Source organism: Sprattus sprattus, assembly GCF_963457725.1.
Source record: "Sprattus sprattus genome assembly, chromosome: 16".
NCBI classification, from domain to species: Eukaryota; Metazoa; Chordata; class Actinopteri; order Clupeiformes; family Clupeidae; genus Sprattus; species Sprattus sprattus.
In genome coordinates, this window is record NC_137914.1 from 10342952 (window position 1) to 10359014 (window position 16063).

Here is a 16063-nt window from a genome sequence, read left to right on the forward strand (position 1 = left end):
GAGCATTAATTAATGTCACTACCAGACAATGTGTTCCTGGGGATTGATCTCAATGCATTTTGGGTAATGCAGTTTTTATGCCGTCATGCACCATCATCTGATGGTATTCCAGTGGGGCATGTTAAAACAAGCTCTAAAGGTTATTTGTGAGTTCAACCAAGGTGAGCTCGGCCCGCTCACCATGATCTTGGAGGTGTAGGCACTGTTGATGGCAATGGCACTGACAAGGGTCTCCAGGGTGCTGGAGTTGAGTTGGCCGGGGTCTGGCACCTCCCGGTAATGCTGGTCGCCAATGTAAGCCTGCACCACGGTCATGCGGTTGGTGGTCAGTGTGCCCGTCTTGTCGGAGCAGATGGCCGTGGCGTTGCCCATGGTCTCGCAGGCATCCAGGTGACGCACCAGGTTGTTGTCTTTCATCATTTTCTGGGGGATGGGAGGAAGAGAGGAGGAGTGAGAGGGCAAGATGAGGTAGCTAAGGCAGTTCGGAAACATCAAGCTGGGCGCTACCCTTGAAAGCATTCTTATGTCGACTTCACGCATGTGTGCAGACAAGCAGACACACACACACACACACACACACACACACACACACACACACACACACACACACACAATTTCTCCCTCTCTCTCTATTCACATTAAAATGAAATGGCCTCAACAGGACAAGATGATAGTATGATAGATACATGATAGTAACACCTTTGTTCATACACATGCCCACACACACTCTCGCACATATTAACAGACGCACCATTGTAAGCACACCCACAGACCCATACACACATAGGCATAGATATACCCACTTAACCACTCAAACTCTCTCACACACACACAGACACAGATATACCCACTTACTCACACAAACTCACACACACACACACACACACACACACACACACACACACACACACACAGCCACAGACACACACACACACACACACACACACACACACACACACACACAAACACACACACACACACACACACACACACACACACACACACACACACACACACACACAAACAAAGACACACACACACACACACGCACCCATATACATACACACTCATACACACACACACACACACACACACACACACACACATACGCACACACCTCACCTTCACAGAGTACGCAAGGGAGATGGTCACAGCCAGGGGCAGGCCCTCTGGCACAGCTACCACCAGCACAGTCACTCCGATGATGAAGAACTTCACAAAGTACTGAACATAGACTGGCGTGCACTCCGCCATCCACGACCGGCCTTGGACCACAAACGTCTCGATCACAAAGTACACAACAAGGATGATTACCGTAATGGCCGACATCACCAGGCCTGGGCAACGAGAACAGAGGAAAGAGGGTTTACTATCCACACTCTAACAAGGGCAAAAATAATAATAAAAACTCAGCGTGTAGGGTAAAGCCAGATGTAGAAAAAGTTTAAGAGGATTGCTGAAATGCAAGGGTCTTGGCGGTAATCATTATTGCTTGATAGCATAATTAGCATCACAGCTAACAGAGTAATGTTTTCAGCTCAGTAGACTATAATCCTCTTGGGGATGAGTTTATGGTCAAGGCTCAAACAGGAAATGATGTGAAGGACAGGAAACATGACCAGTTCCTCTCCTACTGAACTCCCTCACTACAATAACCTCTTAAGTCTAGATGTTAGTTTATCTTTACTACGATAACCTCTCAAGTCTATATGTTAGTTTATCTTCACTACAATAACCTCAAAAGTCTAGATGTAAGGTTATCTTCCAAGGCCACACACACCCACCTGCTTTGCCTATCTGCACTGCCAGCTTTGTGAGCTTGCCCTGCAGGACGGACTTCTCCTTCTTGGGCACGTTGGATTTCTTCTTCGCGCTCTCCTCCACCTCGCCACCTTCCGCGCTTTTCAGAGGCTGCATCTCCATGGCAACGGCTCCATCCTGCTTCTTAGCTGGTGGGCGGGATGTGAGTTTGTGTCATTACGTATGGACAACACATCGGTCATGTTACAACTCGGCCATGGAGTGACAGAACTCTCCTCATCCTCCCCATTATGCTGAGAGGGGTAGGCCACCGCATGGGCAGTGGTCAGTCAATGGGCCATTTACTGAACCAGAACCAATACTGGGTCCTCAGAGAGGACTGTGGCCAATCTACTGTGATTCTGTACTTTACCGTGGTTTACAGTCGTGTCATTGTTAATAAACTCTTAATGCTGCCAAACACACACATAAAAACACGCTGGACATATGACGACCACAGCACCCAAAAGGGGCTTGTTCAAGACAGTAGCTGACATACACACGTCTCACACACACACAGGCACACACACATATATTCACAGATATACAATACATTGACAGGTATTTGAAATGAAAGCGCATTAAATGACATGACCAACCTCCCTAACTTGTCAAACATCTCCCCCTAATCTCTGCACAGCTAAATAAGCAGAGCACCCTCGGGCACATGCTGCCTTGAACTGGGTTAGATGCGGCACAGAACCGGGGCGAGTCCGTCTCACAGGCGGCTGCTACCATGGAAAATTGCAATGGTTATGCGCGTGGTCGCCGTCCCTTTTGACGCAAACCCGGAAATTCTGTGATTTCACAGAGTTAATTTGATTTGGACGATATCATCTGTGACACTGCAGATCTGCCTTCTCTCTAGTCTACACTATCACCTTTGATTGAATTAGGCTCGTCTTCGGCCTCGCGATCTCAGATACTCCAGTGAGCCCTGCAGGTTCCTTCACGTCGGTGTTTAACTCTATCTCTCTCTCTCCTTCTCTCTCTCTCTCTCTCTCTCTCTCTTTCTCACTCTCTATCTCTCGCCTTCCACACCACCCCTCCCCCTGACAACCTGCCTCCTCTGGTGAACGTTCACTCTAGTACCTTTATTCTGATTGGCCTCCACTGCTGCATCTGGTTGCTTGCCTGTGAAAAAGAGAGAGAAGGAGGGGGAGGGAGAGGGAGAGAGAGAAGAAGGAGAGAAGAAGGAGAGGAGAAGAAGAAAAAGAGACGGGGGGACAGAGGGTGACAGACAGAGGCAACATGAGGGGCCATGAAGCACACGGTGTAATTGAATGGTAGAGGATTGGGACCGGACGGGGGACAACTATGCCTAAAACAACACAATGACACACACGCGTGCACACACACGCGCACTAATATTACACAAAAACACACACACACACGCATAAACATACACAAACACGCACACACACACACACTTACACACACACACACACATAGCACAGAAACAGAGAAATGTTTACACAGAGAGCACCAGGCTGCTTCTGACCACTGTCCTTCAACCCGTTACTGCAGTGACACACTGCAGGCTATGATGGGATCTCATGGTCATGCGATTCACCATTATAGCACACAAGACTGGAGTTACTGTGGTTGAAGGGGGGGGGGGGGGGGGGGGGAGACGACATACCGTTGGTGATGCCGCTCTTTTTGACTGCCTCTGCAGACTGTGGGGGCATGACACTACTGTCGTCTGTTGGGGGTGGTGGGGTGGGTGGTGGTGGGGTAACATTAGTGGGGTTATTCGGGCAAATGTGTAAAGGGGTGGTGGGTGTGTAAGAGGTTTGGGAATCAGAGGAGAGGAAAAATAAAAGGTGGAGAAAAGAGAACAAAAAAAAGAAAAACAAGAGCAGTGAACGTGTGAACCAGTGTGACTGAAGAATGACACGAGGAGCTCGTGCTGGAGAGCTCTGTGTAATCTCAGAGGGAGAGCAAAATAAAGAACCAGGAATGTGACAAAAAAAGAAAAACTCTTTGAAAATTCACACAAAGAAATCTTCAAAAGTTGATCTTAGAAGACTACGAAAAACATCTGAGAACCGTCTTCCAAAACAGTGCCACATCACGGTACAACAGCTGTCAAACACAGCCCCGATAACCTTCCTGCTAACTTTCATGTGGCTTACTCATGAATAAGTGAAAATCAGAGGGGGGCGGGGGGCTCTTCATCGTCTGTTCTCGAGTAAATATGGAACAAGGCTCCTTTTCAGGGAAAAAGCACCGATAGGAAGGTGTGTTTTATTAGAGGGATGGATAGGGAATGTGATCTCTAATGATGACTACAGGCTCAGGCCAGATGTGATCTCTAATGACTACAGGCTCAGGCCAGATGTGATCACTAATGACTACAGGCTCAGGCCAGATGTGATCACTAATGACTACAGGCTCAGGCCAGATGTGATCACTAATGACTACAGGCTCAGGCCAGATGTGATCTTTAATGACTGCAGGCTCAGGCCAGATGTGATCACTAATGACTGCAGGCTCAGGCCAGATGAGATCTCTAATGACTGCAGGCTCAGGCCAGATGTGATCTTTAATGACTGCAGGCTCAGGCCAGATGAGATCTCTAATGACTGCAGGCTCAGGCCAGATCTGATCACTAATGTCTAATGGCCAGATGTGATCTCTAATGACTACAGGCTCAGGCCAGATGTGATCACTAATGACTACAGACTCAGGCCAGATGTGATCTCTAAAGACTAGAGATGTTGACCAGATGTGATCTCTAAAGACTAGATGAGATCTCTAATGACTACAGGCTCAGGCCAGATGTGATCACTAATGACTACAGACTCAGGCCAGATGTGATCACTAATGACTACAGGCTCAGGCCAGATGTGATCACTAATGTCTAATGGCCAGATGAGATCTCTAATGACTGCAGGCTCAGGCCAGATGTGATCACTAATGTCTAATGGCCAGATGAGATCTCTAATGACTGCAGGCTCAGGCCAGATGTGATCACTAATGTCTAATGACTAGATGAGATCTCTAATGACTACAGGCTCAGGCCAGATGTGGGCCACAGTCAGTTCCAGTTGGGGACGATACTTCACACTTCCTGCAGTTGCTCTCTCTGCCTCTACCTCTCTGATTCCCATTCTCTCTTTATCTCTCTCTCTGTTCTCTCCATTCCCTCTCCCTCCCTCCCTCTCTATCCCTCTCTCTCTCTCTCTCTTTCACTGATTTCCATTCCCTCTCTCTCTCTGATTTCCATTCTCTCTCTCTCTCTCTCGCTCTCTCTCTCTCTCTCCCTCTTCTCTCCATTCTCTCTCGCTCTCTCTGATTCCCTCTCCCTCCCTTCCTCTCTATCCCTCCTCTCTCTCTCTTTCACTGATTTGCATACCCTCTCTCTCTCTGATTCCCATTCTCTCTCTCTCTCTGTTCTCTCCATTCCCTCTCTCTCTCTCTGATTCCAATTCTCTCTCTCTCTGATCTCACTTGTTCAATTGCTCTCTCTTCCATTCCCTCTTGGACTCTCTCTCTCTCTGTCTCTCTCTGTCTCGCTATCTATCTATCTCTTTCTCTTTCTCTCTCCTTCTCTTTCTCAATAATTGATCAGTGTCTCCCAGTATAACTCCCTGTCCTGGCGCTCCTGCTCATTGCACTGGATGGTGGGCAGAAAGAGAGGATCCATGTTGAATTATCCATGAGTTCAGACTTTCAGACTAGGGCAGGGAGACGAAAGGCTCCACATTCACTTGCCCCTGCATCTACCTTCCACTTTAATCTTATCCCATTTCATTCATAAAAAATCCAAACCAAAGCATCCTGTGATTCATGTGTAAATTTTACTGTGCACGGTCCTCAGTCCTGGCTTCATTGGCAAGCCACTGTTAACGTATTGAATCATTTAATATTTTTTGTACCTCTGAGGAATATGGGTAGCAAAAGACTGAATAGCTTCTGTCCACTTTTCCCACATAATGTCTCTAATGAGTGGTGCATTCCTGCTATGTAAGCATGTTTCTGTGGGAAGGTATCTGTGTGTGTGTGTGTGTGTGTGTGTGTGTGTGTGTGTGTGTGTGTGTGAGTTAGTGTGTGTGTGTGTGTGTGTGTGTGTGTGTGTGTGTGTGTGTGTGTGTGTGTGTGCGTGCGCGTGTGCGTGTGCGTGTGAGTGTGAGTGTGTGTGTGTGTGTGTGTGTGTGTGTGTGTGTGAGTACGCACTATGAGGGACCTGTTTTATTTGATTCTCTCCTACCTTTCTTCTCTTTCTTCTCCTCCTCTCCTTCTCCGGCTCCAAGCAGAGTGAAGATGATCCCCGTCTGAGAGTTCTCTCCCACAGCCGTCACCAGCATCCTCCCCGAGCCCTCCATCACATGGGTACCTGACAGACAGAGATGGAGGGAGGAAGAGAGAGAGACAGTTAGATAGATAGACAGGCTGGCAGACAGACAGACAGACAGACAGACAGACAGACAGGCAGACAGACAGACAGACAGATACATACATAGATGCATGCATACCTACATACATACATACATACATACATACATACATACATACATACATACATACATACATAAATACATACATACATACATACTGTACATACATACATACATACATACATACATACATACATACATACATACAAACATAAACAGATAGATAGATAGACAGATACATACTGTACATACATACATACATACATACATACATACATACATACATACATACATACATACATACATACATACATACATACATACATACATACATACATACATACATACATACATACATACATACATACATACATACATACATACATACATGCATACATACATACATAGATACATACATACATACATACATACATACATACATACATACATACACAGGTAGATACATAGATAAATAGAAGGATGAACAAACATGGACGCTGGACTAGGGTTACAATGTAAAAAACTAAAAATCAAATAAGTGAAAAAAAGTGTTCACCTCGGACATTCTAATTCGAACCCACCTCAGATACACACCAATACATATACACACATATGGACGCATCATGGCAGGTGACACTCATACTGTACATGAATAACAACTCCCTGAATGAAAAAGCAGACCGGGTGACACAATCTTGCACCCACGCACGCGCACACACACACACACACACACACACACCCACACACAATGACATGCCAATTACTTCGCTAAATAAGATGTTATGTCTACAGACTTGGACATCTTCCTTTTCCAGAAACCCAAAAATAAAGTAGACAGAATCATGTTTGGCTTTCTAAAAATATCCGTTGGGGGGGGGGGGGGAATGAAAAAAGCTGGTGCTGACGCTGGCGTTTGGGAGCACGGCTCAGGAAGCAGGGAACTCTGGGAGATCTGATTATGCACATCTGGATCTCTCCTGTGTGTCTCGGTTACTCACACAGACACGCGGCGCCAGGAAGGTCACCAGCTGGGAGGCACAGCCACAAAAACCACCAGTGCCCGACAATAAAGAGGCATTTTGCTTTATCAGTAGCAATAAGCATGTACAGGTGCACCTTCTAGGAAGGATGGTAGCAAATTTGGGGACTTCCCTACCACCGCCACCCTCCCAACACAGACAAACATACGAACACAGCGCAACACATACTTGGTTCTATATCCACACATATTCATGTAACTAAGCAGCCACGTGTACAATCAATGCCACAGATGGCCCCTTCAAGCACTCCTGAATGAATGGTGAATGTACTGTGTATGAATATCACACAGGAAAAAAGACAAAGCGAGGCAGCGCACCGGAGAGGAGCATAGGGTCCTTTTCGGCAGACTTTGTGACATGATCAGACTCCCCCGTTAGGGAGCTCTCATCAATCTTCAGGTCGTTGCCTTGAATAAGGATACCATCAGCTGGCAGGAGGTCACCTGTCAGAGGAGAGACGGAGTAGCAGAGGAGAGGAGAGAATGGAAGAGGAGAGGAGAGGAGAGGAAAGGAGAGGAGAGGAAAGCGCGTCACTGGATGTATTTAAATCTATTTCAGAAGGCCTGGTTTAGAAACAAACAGCACATCAATGCAATGAATAATGTTCAGGGTTAAACTGCAGAAGGCGGACTATAGCGCGTTAAAATGGTAAAATCTGAAATATCTATTTATGCTGCACTGCACATAAATATATCTCAGATAAAAAAAGAAGGAATGAATCCTTATTTGTATTGAACCAAAAAAGGAATGTGGGCTACATTGCTGCCTGTTTTCTGGCGAAATAAGGACAAAAAAAGACACTATTGCTCATATTCAGCTTTTGCTTGAAAAAAATAGGGTTGTATCACTATATAAATATTTTCAGGGCTATTTTAGCCTGCGGTACGCTAATAGAGAATGTTCTGCAATGTATATCCTTTTTGCTAAACCCTCTGAAATTCCAAACGCACCCAGAAGCCGACTCTACAGGTCCATTCAGCCCTTGTTAACAAGACTCATTAAAGCTAATTAGGCATCATTAAAACATGGCATTTGTGGTGGGAATTTGGTGAATGTGTGTGTGTGTGTGTGTGTGTGTGTGTGGGGGGGGGGGGGGGTCTGGTAACTGACCGTATTTAACCTGGGCCACATCCCCCACTACCATCTCGGCCACGGGGATCTGAATGACGTTGCTGTTGCGCACCACGGCGAAGCGCTGCTCCTGCTCAATGCGGCTCTGCAGCCCGCGGAACTGCTTCTCCTTGCTCCAGTCGTTGAAGGCAGTCACCAGCACCACGCAGATGACCGACAGCAGGATGGCCGCGCCCTCGATCCAGCCCGCCTCTGCCTCGCCCTCGTCCTCTGTACCCCCTGCCACGTTCCCGCACACTGGGGGGGGGGGGGCAAAGACGGCACTGTCAGTGGGTTGCTGACGATCATTAGAGTTCAGTTCAGAGAGGTGAACATGTGCTCCTCTTGCATGGTCATGTGTACGAGTGAGACAGCACTAGCCAGGCTAGGCCCCTGTAACTCATGGCAAAACAGCACTCTAGCCAGGCTAGGCCCCTGTAACTCATGGCAAAACAGCACACTAGCCAGGCTAGGCCCCTGTAACCAGGGGCGCTGCCAGTATTTTTGGGCCCTATGAAAGATTCTAGGGGAGAGGCATGTTCGCGCGCTAAGCGCGCGGCAATTTTTTGGGGTGCCCATTTGAAATAAATCTTCATTATCAATGATAAATATATTGTATAATGGGCTGAAATGGAAGGCACCCAATGCATTCACTTGAATTATGTCAAATTAAGATTCACTAGCATTAATAACTGATTATAAAAAACAACATTCTATAAGTAGGGACTGATATTATTGTTTTGAAATACTAGAGAGATATATTAATGCAAAGAATAGAGAGATGTCGGTAGTTATTTCTTGTATTTCGAATTTGCTCGTTCACACTAACAAAATAGCTAGCTAGCTTGCTAGCTTAGTGTTAACATAGCCCACTACATTACAATATTCCCTTTCATTAACCTCAAGTAAATCTACATTTGAGCAGGTAACAATCGTTAACAACAACAGATAACAGATACAGCCACATTCTGTAACTACCTGTAGGCTACTTACAATTTCACTCCTTGCACCGTTTACTTTGAGCTAAACTCCATGGCTATAATCCTGGCTGTCTTGAAGAGACGTTAGGCAGAAACAAATTATTGTAACGCTGGTTGCACAGGTTATGCAGACGCAGACCACTTTGATTGACCGACACACGCACACATTGTTCAAATCATACGCTGGACACTTTATTAGTATTTCTACATGGGTTTAGATAATGATCAGGCTATAATAAGACCACATCGGCTATGTAATCGCTGACAACCGGGATGATTTCATAGTGGTTGGTGTAAACCGGGACATATTAGCGTCCCGACAGGTTTTTGTCGGGACGCGGGACACGCAACTCAAAATCGGGAGGTCTGGTCACCCTAGGTTAAGACCTGACCTCAGCCAGCCCAGCCGCTCTGTACACCTGCTGCCTGCCAGTGCCAGCATCTCGCATTTCGGATGCTGTTCGATTCAACGCATCGCGCGTTGCGGCCGAACCATTTCGCAAGAGCTCAGGGGGAAGGGCAAATGACAATATGTTAAATCACTAACGAAAACGTTATGGAAATCGACAGTTGTGAGTTTAATACGTTAATTTCCAATTACCATTTCTTTGTAATGAGACATTTAAAAAAAAAAAAAAAAAGGCAAGAATATTAATATTAGGCTATATTATTAATTGCCATCCGCGGGCCGTGGGCCGTGCTGCGTTGGGCTGGGCCGTTAGAATCAGTACCACCTTTCCCCGCCAGTCAGCGCCCCTGCCTGTAACTCATGGCAAAACAGCACACTAGCCAGGCTAGGCCCCTGTAACTCATGGCAAAACAGCACTCTAGCCAGGCTAGGCCCCTGTAACTCATGGTAGAACAGCACACTAGCCAGGCTAGGCCCCTGTACCTCATGGTAAAACAGCATACTAGCCAGGCTGTGCCGAGCTCATGGGTTTAATTTCCAGGGGGCACACATAGTTACAGGTATGCACACTGATTATAGGTATGCCTTCACAGTGGGCAAATTTGCTGGGAAATGAGCGTATTTGATTATTGCTAAATATGTTATCGTAAATTATGAAGTGTATGCAATAATACATTAAATGTATGAAATGCGGTATGCTGCTTTAGTGGAGAATTCGCCCAAGGTTTACCTATAAGTCTCATTTAAATACCTAATAAATAAATAAAGATATTTCCTACTTTCATCTGCTCTATTTATGGATGCACTGATTTTCTTCATATAACATGACCACAGAATTCTAATCCTCCTTCTCATTCCTACTGTTTCTTTTTTCTTCTCACCTTACCTACCACCCCTCCCTTTTCTTTTCTCTCTGTTTTCTCTCTATCCGTCCCTCCTCTCTCTCCATCCCTCCTCTCTCTCCCCTCTCCCTCCAGTCGTTACTTTACTTACCACCCACCCGCGCTCTCTCAGAATCTCTCCTCCCACTCGCCCACCCACCCACACGCTCTCCTGCTCTCCCTCACCATCCCTCTGCCCACTCTCGGTCTCTCACTCTCACTCTTCGTCTCTCTCTCTCTCTTTAAAATACCTTTCATTCATTGCTCTCACATCCTGCTCCCCAACATATACATGTATTCACTTAGCAGATTTACACTTTTTTTTTGACACTGACACATTATACAGGTCAGGGAGCCTATACATATACTGTATGTGCCTGCTGGAACCCAAACCCACGGCCTTGGTGGGGTTTGCAGCGTGCTCTACCAGTTGATTGACAGCTTTTCCCTTTCCCCCTTTCTATCAGTTTCTCCCTATGAGTGCAGTTTCCTCTGTTTGATGTTGGAATCCTAGGAAATCTCTGCATCCACTCCTAAAATTGCAGAGGGAAAATAATAGAAACTATCAGACTCTTTACTGTCTGTCTTTCTTTCTCTCTCTCTCTCTCTCTCTCTCTCTCTCTCTCTCTCTCTCTCTCTCTCTCTCTCTCTCTCTCTCTCTCACTCTCTCTCTCTTTCTCTCACACTCTCTCAGTCCAACTAACAGTCTCCCTTTCTCTGTATGTTTCTCACATCTCTCTTTTTGTGTCTCTTCACTCCTGTCTCTCTCTGTCCCTCTGTGTGTCTCTCTCTGTTCCTGTGTCTGTGTGTCGGTTTGTCTGTCTGCTTACTTTCTAAATCCTCTCCTGGTGGCTGGTAGAAGGACAGGGCCAGGGAGATGATGGCGGCGATCTCCAGGATGATGAGGGTGACATCCTGCAGTGCCTCCCACACCAGCTCCAGGAAGGTCTTGGCCTTCTTTGGGGGTATGAAGTTCTGGCCGAACGTCTGCCTGCGCTTCTCCAAGTCTTCCGGGTTCCCCGATAGGCCTGGAGAAAGAAATAAAAATGCATGCGCACGCACACAAACACACACACACACACACACACACACACACACACACACACACACACACACACACACACACACACACACACACACACACACACACACACACACACATACACACACACACACACAAGACCCAGGTCAACATTCCCGTAGGCTGTGGATGTTCTAAACCACACGTTCACTCCCACCAAGACTCCATCAACATGCAATCGCCCACATACTATCAGAATCAATATCCATACCTTGCAGTCCATACCATGCAGTTTTACCATTTCATTCATTATTACTTTGACGCATACTGAAACGGTAAACTGTATGTATTTATGCAACTTCCCACATGAACACTCATTGAAACAAAGTACTGTTAGCTCCGACAGAGCTCTTTTTAGTCCCAAGAAACCTTGAAAACTAACTTCTGAGTTAAACTGAACTAAACTGAAAGAGATATTGCCAGAAATGAGTGATTAGCTTCACTCAAAATCAAAATGACTCTGTCATAAAAAAATTACACAAAATTGATATGTATTTTAATATTTCAAATATCAACAGTACACCTGATGTCCCTTGTAGAACACAAAACAAAAGTGATGGATTAAGAGATGAAATATGACTGTCATAATCATTATAATAAAACATACCAGTCATAAAATGCCCTAATGACATGATCACATGTCATAAACCTTTATGTCATGATGTCACATGTATATTATTATGCATGGCATCATCATGCAAACGTTATAATTGCATAATGTTCTGCTTGGAATTAAATACCTGGTATGAATGTCTGTCAGAAATCTGTAACTCCAAACCTTAGAGGTGTAAACATCAGCTAAGTAAAACTTACTTTCTTTCTTTTGTTGTTGTTATTGTTGCCATGATTGCCTATACCCGTACACTGAATCTCAGTTCAAATATCCATAAGCCCTTCTACTGTTATCACACCATTCATCTGCAGTGTATTACATCTCCTATGACAACATCCATCCATTTTATTCAATCAATCAATTTTTTTTGACCGCTCTGGTCAGATTGCCAGATAAGAGCACGGACTGGAGAACACCAGAGAGAGGAAGGGCCAACAGATCTGATTCCTGCCAAAAACCCAAGGTACAAGACTGCAACACCAACAACAACATGGTTAACCCTCTCTTTGGTCACTCTCTCTTCCTCTTCCTCTCTCTCTCTCTCTCTTTTTCTCTCTGTCCTTTTCTCACGCATAGCAAGCAAGCAGTTTCCATGGTGATGAAGACATCAAGCACAAAATTGTGTGCAGCTCTTCAACTTCCTGTCTCAAAGCACCTTTTCGCCCAGCTACAGATGGTGTCACCTCACACAGGCAGTCCAGAACATGGAGAAAACGTTTTTTTGATTGGCCTGCAGTGATGGCAGTTCTCTCGCTCTCTCTCTTTCTCTCCCCCCCCCCCCCCCCCCCCCCCCTCTCCCTCTCGTCCTAGAAGAGGGTCGGTGTTTTGGCTCTTTCCTATAACCTTGGTTTTGGGCTTGAAAACTTGGCCCAGACTGGTTCAGTCCAGCCACGAATGCCTGATGAGTAACGATGCAAATTAAGGTCACAGCAGAGAACTGTGAAGTAGCTTGCTGCACACTCTGACTCGACTGTTAACAGACCTCATAGGAATGCCAAAAGCACTCGCATTATTTATTTCTGACCAAACATGGACAGAAATTGTTTATGCAGTGGTGTGTCTATGTTTGGCCAAGTGTATATTAACTGTAGAGGACTCTAGCTGTGTACACATGGCCAGGCTGCAGTGGTCCATTAACATTTTCTCCACACGCCCAAGTAGAAGGTGCGTACTGTAGACTAACATCTGCAACCACCTAACTAGGTGCAAGTAACAGGTGTCCTACCAGGAGATCTAACTGTTCCATTTAGTTTGAGCAGAGGTTGAGAAGATTAAGGGCGCTTGTGTGTCTCTGGGTATACTGTATGTGTGTGTGTGTGTGTGTGTGTGTGTGTGTGTGTGTGTGTGTGTGTGTGTGTGTGTGTGTGTGTGTGTGTGTGTGTGTGGAATGGGTGATGGAGGAGAGAAATCCACCTGAGGAAGATGAGTTAAAAAAAATGCTGAGTGGTCCTGAATGCGCCTCCCTCCCTCCCTTTGAAGAATCTCATTTTCTCAAACCTGCTTTACCTCTCTCTCTCTCTTTCTCTCTCCCTCTCTCGCTCTCTCTCCCTTACTCCTACTCTCCTTCTCCCTCTCTTTCTCTCCCTCTCTTCTTTTCTAGCTCACTCTCTCTTTCCCTCCCTCCATCTCCCCTTGATGTGTCCTTGACAATGCGGCAAGCAGCTCTAGCTTTCCTTCTGACTCCCTCTCTCTCTCCCTGTCTCCTTCTCTCTTCCTTTCTCTCCCTGTCTCCTTATCTTTCCTCCCTCCCTCCCTCACTCTCTCCCAGTCTCCCTCTCTCTTATTACTCTCTATGTCTCCTTCTCTGTTACTCTCTCTCTCTCCCTCTTTATTTCTCTGTTCCTCTCTCTCTCGCTCTGTCTCTCTTTATCTCTCTCTCCTATGCATTCATACTGCAGTGTAGGGGGGTCAATGTGTGTTAAGGTCTGATTGACTGACAGGTCCACACCCGTTATTGGGTATTGTGTTACGGAGGAAAGGCGCTGATGTGATTGGTTCCCTACAGTCAATGCATTCCTCTCATTATTCACCAGGAAAAGGTATTGCCAGTGTTGAAAGGACTCCTAATGCACCTCCATTTACAGAACCTCATCTTCACAGTGTCAGTTTCACTCAGCATCACTTGTTCACCATCATCTCTCCCTCTCTCCGCCTCCCTCTGTGTATTTCTCTCTGTCCCTCTTTCTGTCTCTCTCTCTATCTATTTCTCTCTCTCCCGCTCTCCTGTTTTGTCATGCTTTGCAAACATACACCACCCTGAAAAATCTGTCAGACAGCCAGTACACACCAATAAAAACACCAAAGAACAAACAAATTAGAAGTTCTCTCTCATTCTCAGTTACACACACACACACACACACACACACAGAGTGCTTCACAGACACACAAGCATTCAGCCATTAGAAAACCATCTGGAGGCTAATTTTTAACTGCAAACTTTTACAACGGTATTTAGTACAGGCAGACATTAACATGCCCACCTTTAAAGACCACCAGTAATACACACACCTTTAAAGGACACTAGTAATACACATATCTTTAAAGATCAGCAATACACACATCTTTAAAGACCACTAGGAATACACACATCTTTAAAGATGAGTAATATGCACACCTTTAAATATCAGCAATGTACAAACCTTCTAAGATCTGCACACTTAAAGATCACCAGTAATACACAGACCCTTATAGACCAATCATACACACACCTTTACAGATCAGTAATGCTCACACCTTTAAACAGCAGTATTACAGTTTCAGGCACACCATTACAGACCAGTTTAAAATAACGCAGTCATAGACACTGGACCACTTATGTCTGCACTGAATTTCAAATCACTGAGAGGCTCTCTTTCGCTGATCATTTAGCTCATGTTTTCTGTTTCCATGCAGTAACACACCTATGACAACATATACTGCGCTCGACACACAAGTGGCACGTCCCCCTAAAACTTAGGAATCTGTCCAGGTTGTGATTGAGAACCCCTCAATCCGCATCTCTCTTCTGACAACACAGTGTGTTTACCCAGTAACCTCCTCTTCCTACACCCACCATGCCACCGACAGCTCCGTAGCCTAGCAACCTAACAGGAACGCGAGTATGGAGAGTGGGAAGTTGGCCGAGTGAGACAAGGGAGAGAAATGGTGGATACGAAGAGAGGGAGGGGGAGACATAGTGAGAATTGTAGTGAGAGAGAGGGAGAGGGAAAGGAAGGAAGGAAGGAAGGAAGTGATATATTAAAAAAAAGAAACAAAGACAGTTAAGAAGAAAAGAAAGAAAAGAAAGAAAGAAAGAAAGGTAAGTTCAAAAGTGAATGACAAAGAGAGAAAGAGGGAGGAAGAAAGAAAGAAAGAGGGACCAGACATGAATGAAAATATGGGGAAAGAAAGACAAAGAGAGAGAGATAGAGAGAGAGAGGTGTAAGAACCCACAATGAGAGAGCGTGAGAGAGAGAGAGATGGGGAGAAGAGAGCAATAGAGAGGCGGACAAAGAGGGAGATAATGAAAGAGAGAGAGAGAGAGACCGAGGAGAGAGATAGAGAGAAAGAGAGAGACCGGGGAGAGAGAGAGAGATAGAGAGAGAGCGACCCGGGAGAGGGGTAAGACGAATTCTCTGTGGGTGTCGCTCCTGACAGGCCCCACCTACAGTTGATTTATGCTTCTGCGTAGAATCTACACTGTAGGTATGGGATAGACGCGTACCCTATGCCGTAGAATCTACCCTGTAGGTATGGGATAGACGCGT

At 45.7% G+C, this 16063-nt stretch overlaps 1 protein-coding gene across 1 annotated transcript in view; it reads right to left on the reverse strand.

Annotated features, from left to right (window-relative positions):
• Positions 1 to 16063, reverse strand: part of atp2b3b (ATPase plasma membrane Ca2+ transporting 3b) — a gene marked incomplete at both ends in the record, with an annotated part of 39679 nt that overhangs the window by 21158 nt on the left and 2458 nt on the right. Inside the window, 9 exons of the mRNA XM_080854584.1 lie at positions 181 to 423; positions 1123 to 1337; positions 1785 to 1949; positions 2893 to 2922; positions 3443 to 3505; positions 6017 to 6142; positions 7561 to 7686; positions 8354 to 8611; positions 11454 to 11651. Coding sequence (XP_080710710.1) covers positions 181 to 423; positions 1123 to 1337; positions 1785 to 1949; positions 2893 to 2922; positions 3443 to 3505; positions 6017 to 6142; positions 7561 to 7686; positions 8354 to 8611; positions 11454 to 11651 — 1424 coding nt within the window. The remainder of the gene's footprint in view (positions 1 to 180; positions 424 to 1122; positions 1338 to 1784; positions 1950 to 2892; positions 2923 to 3442; positions 3506 to 6016; positions 6143 to 7560; positions 7687 to 8353; positions 8612 to 11453; positions 11652 to 16063) is intronic.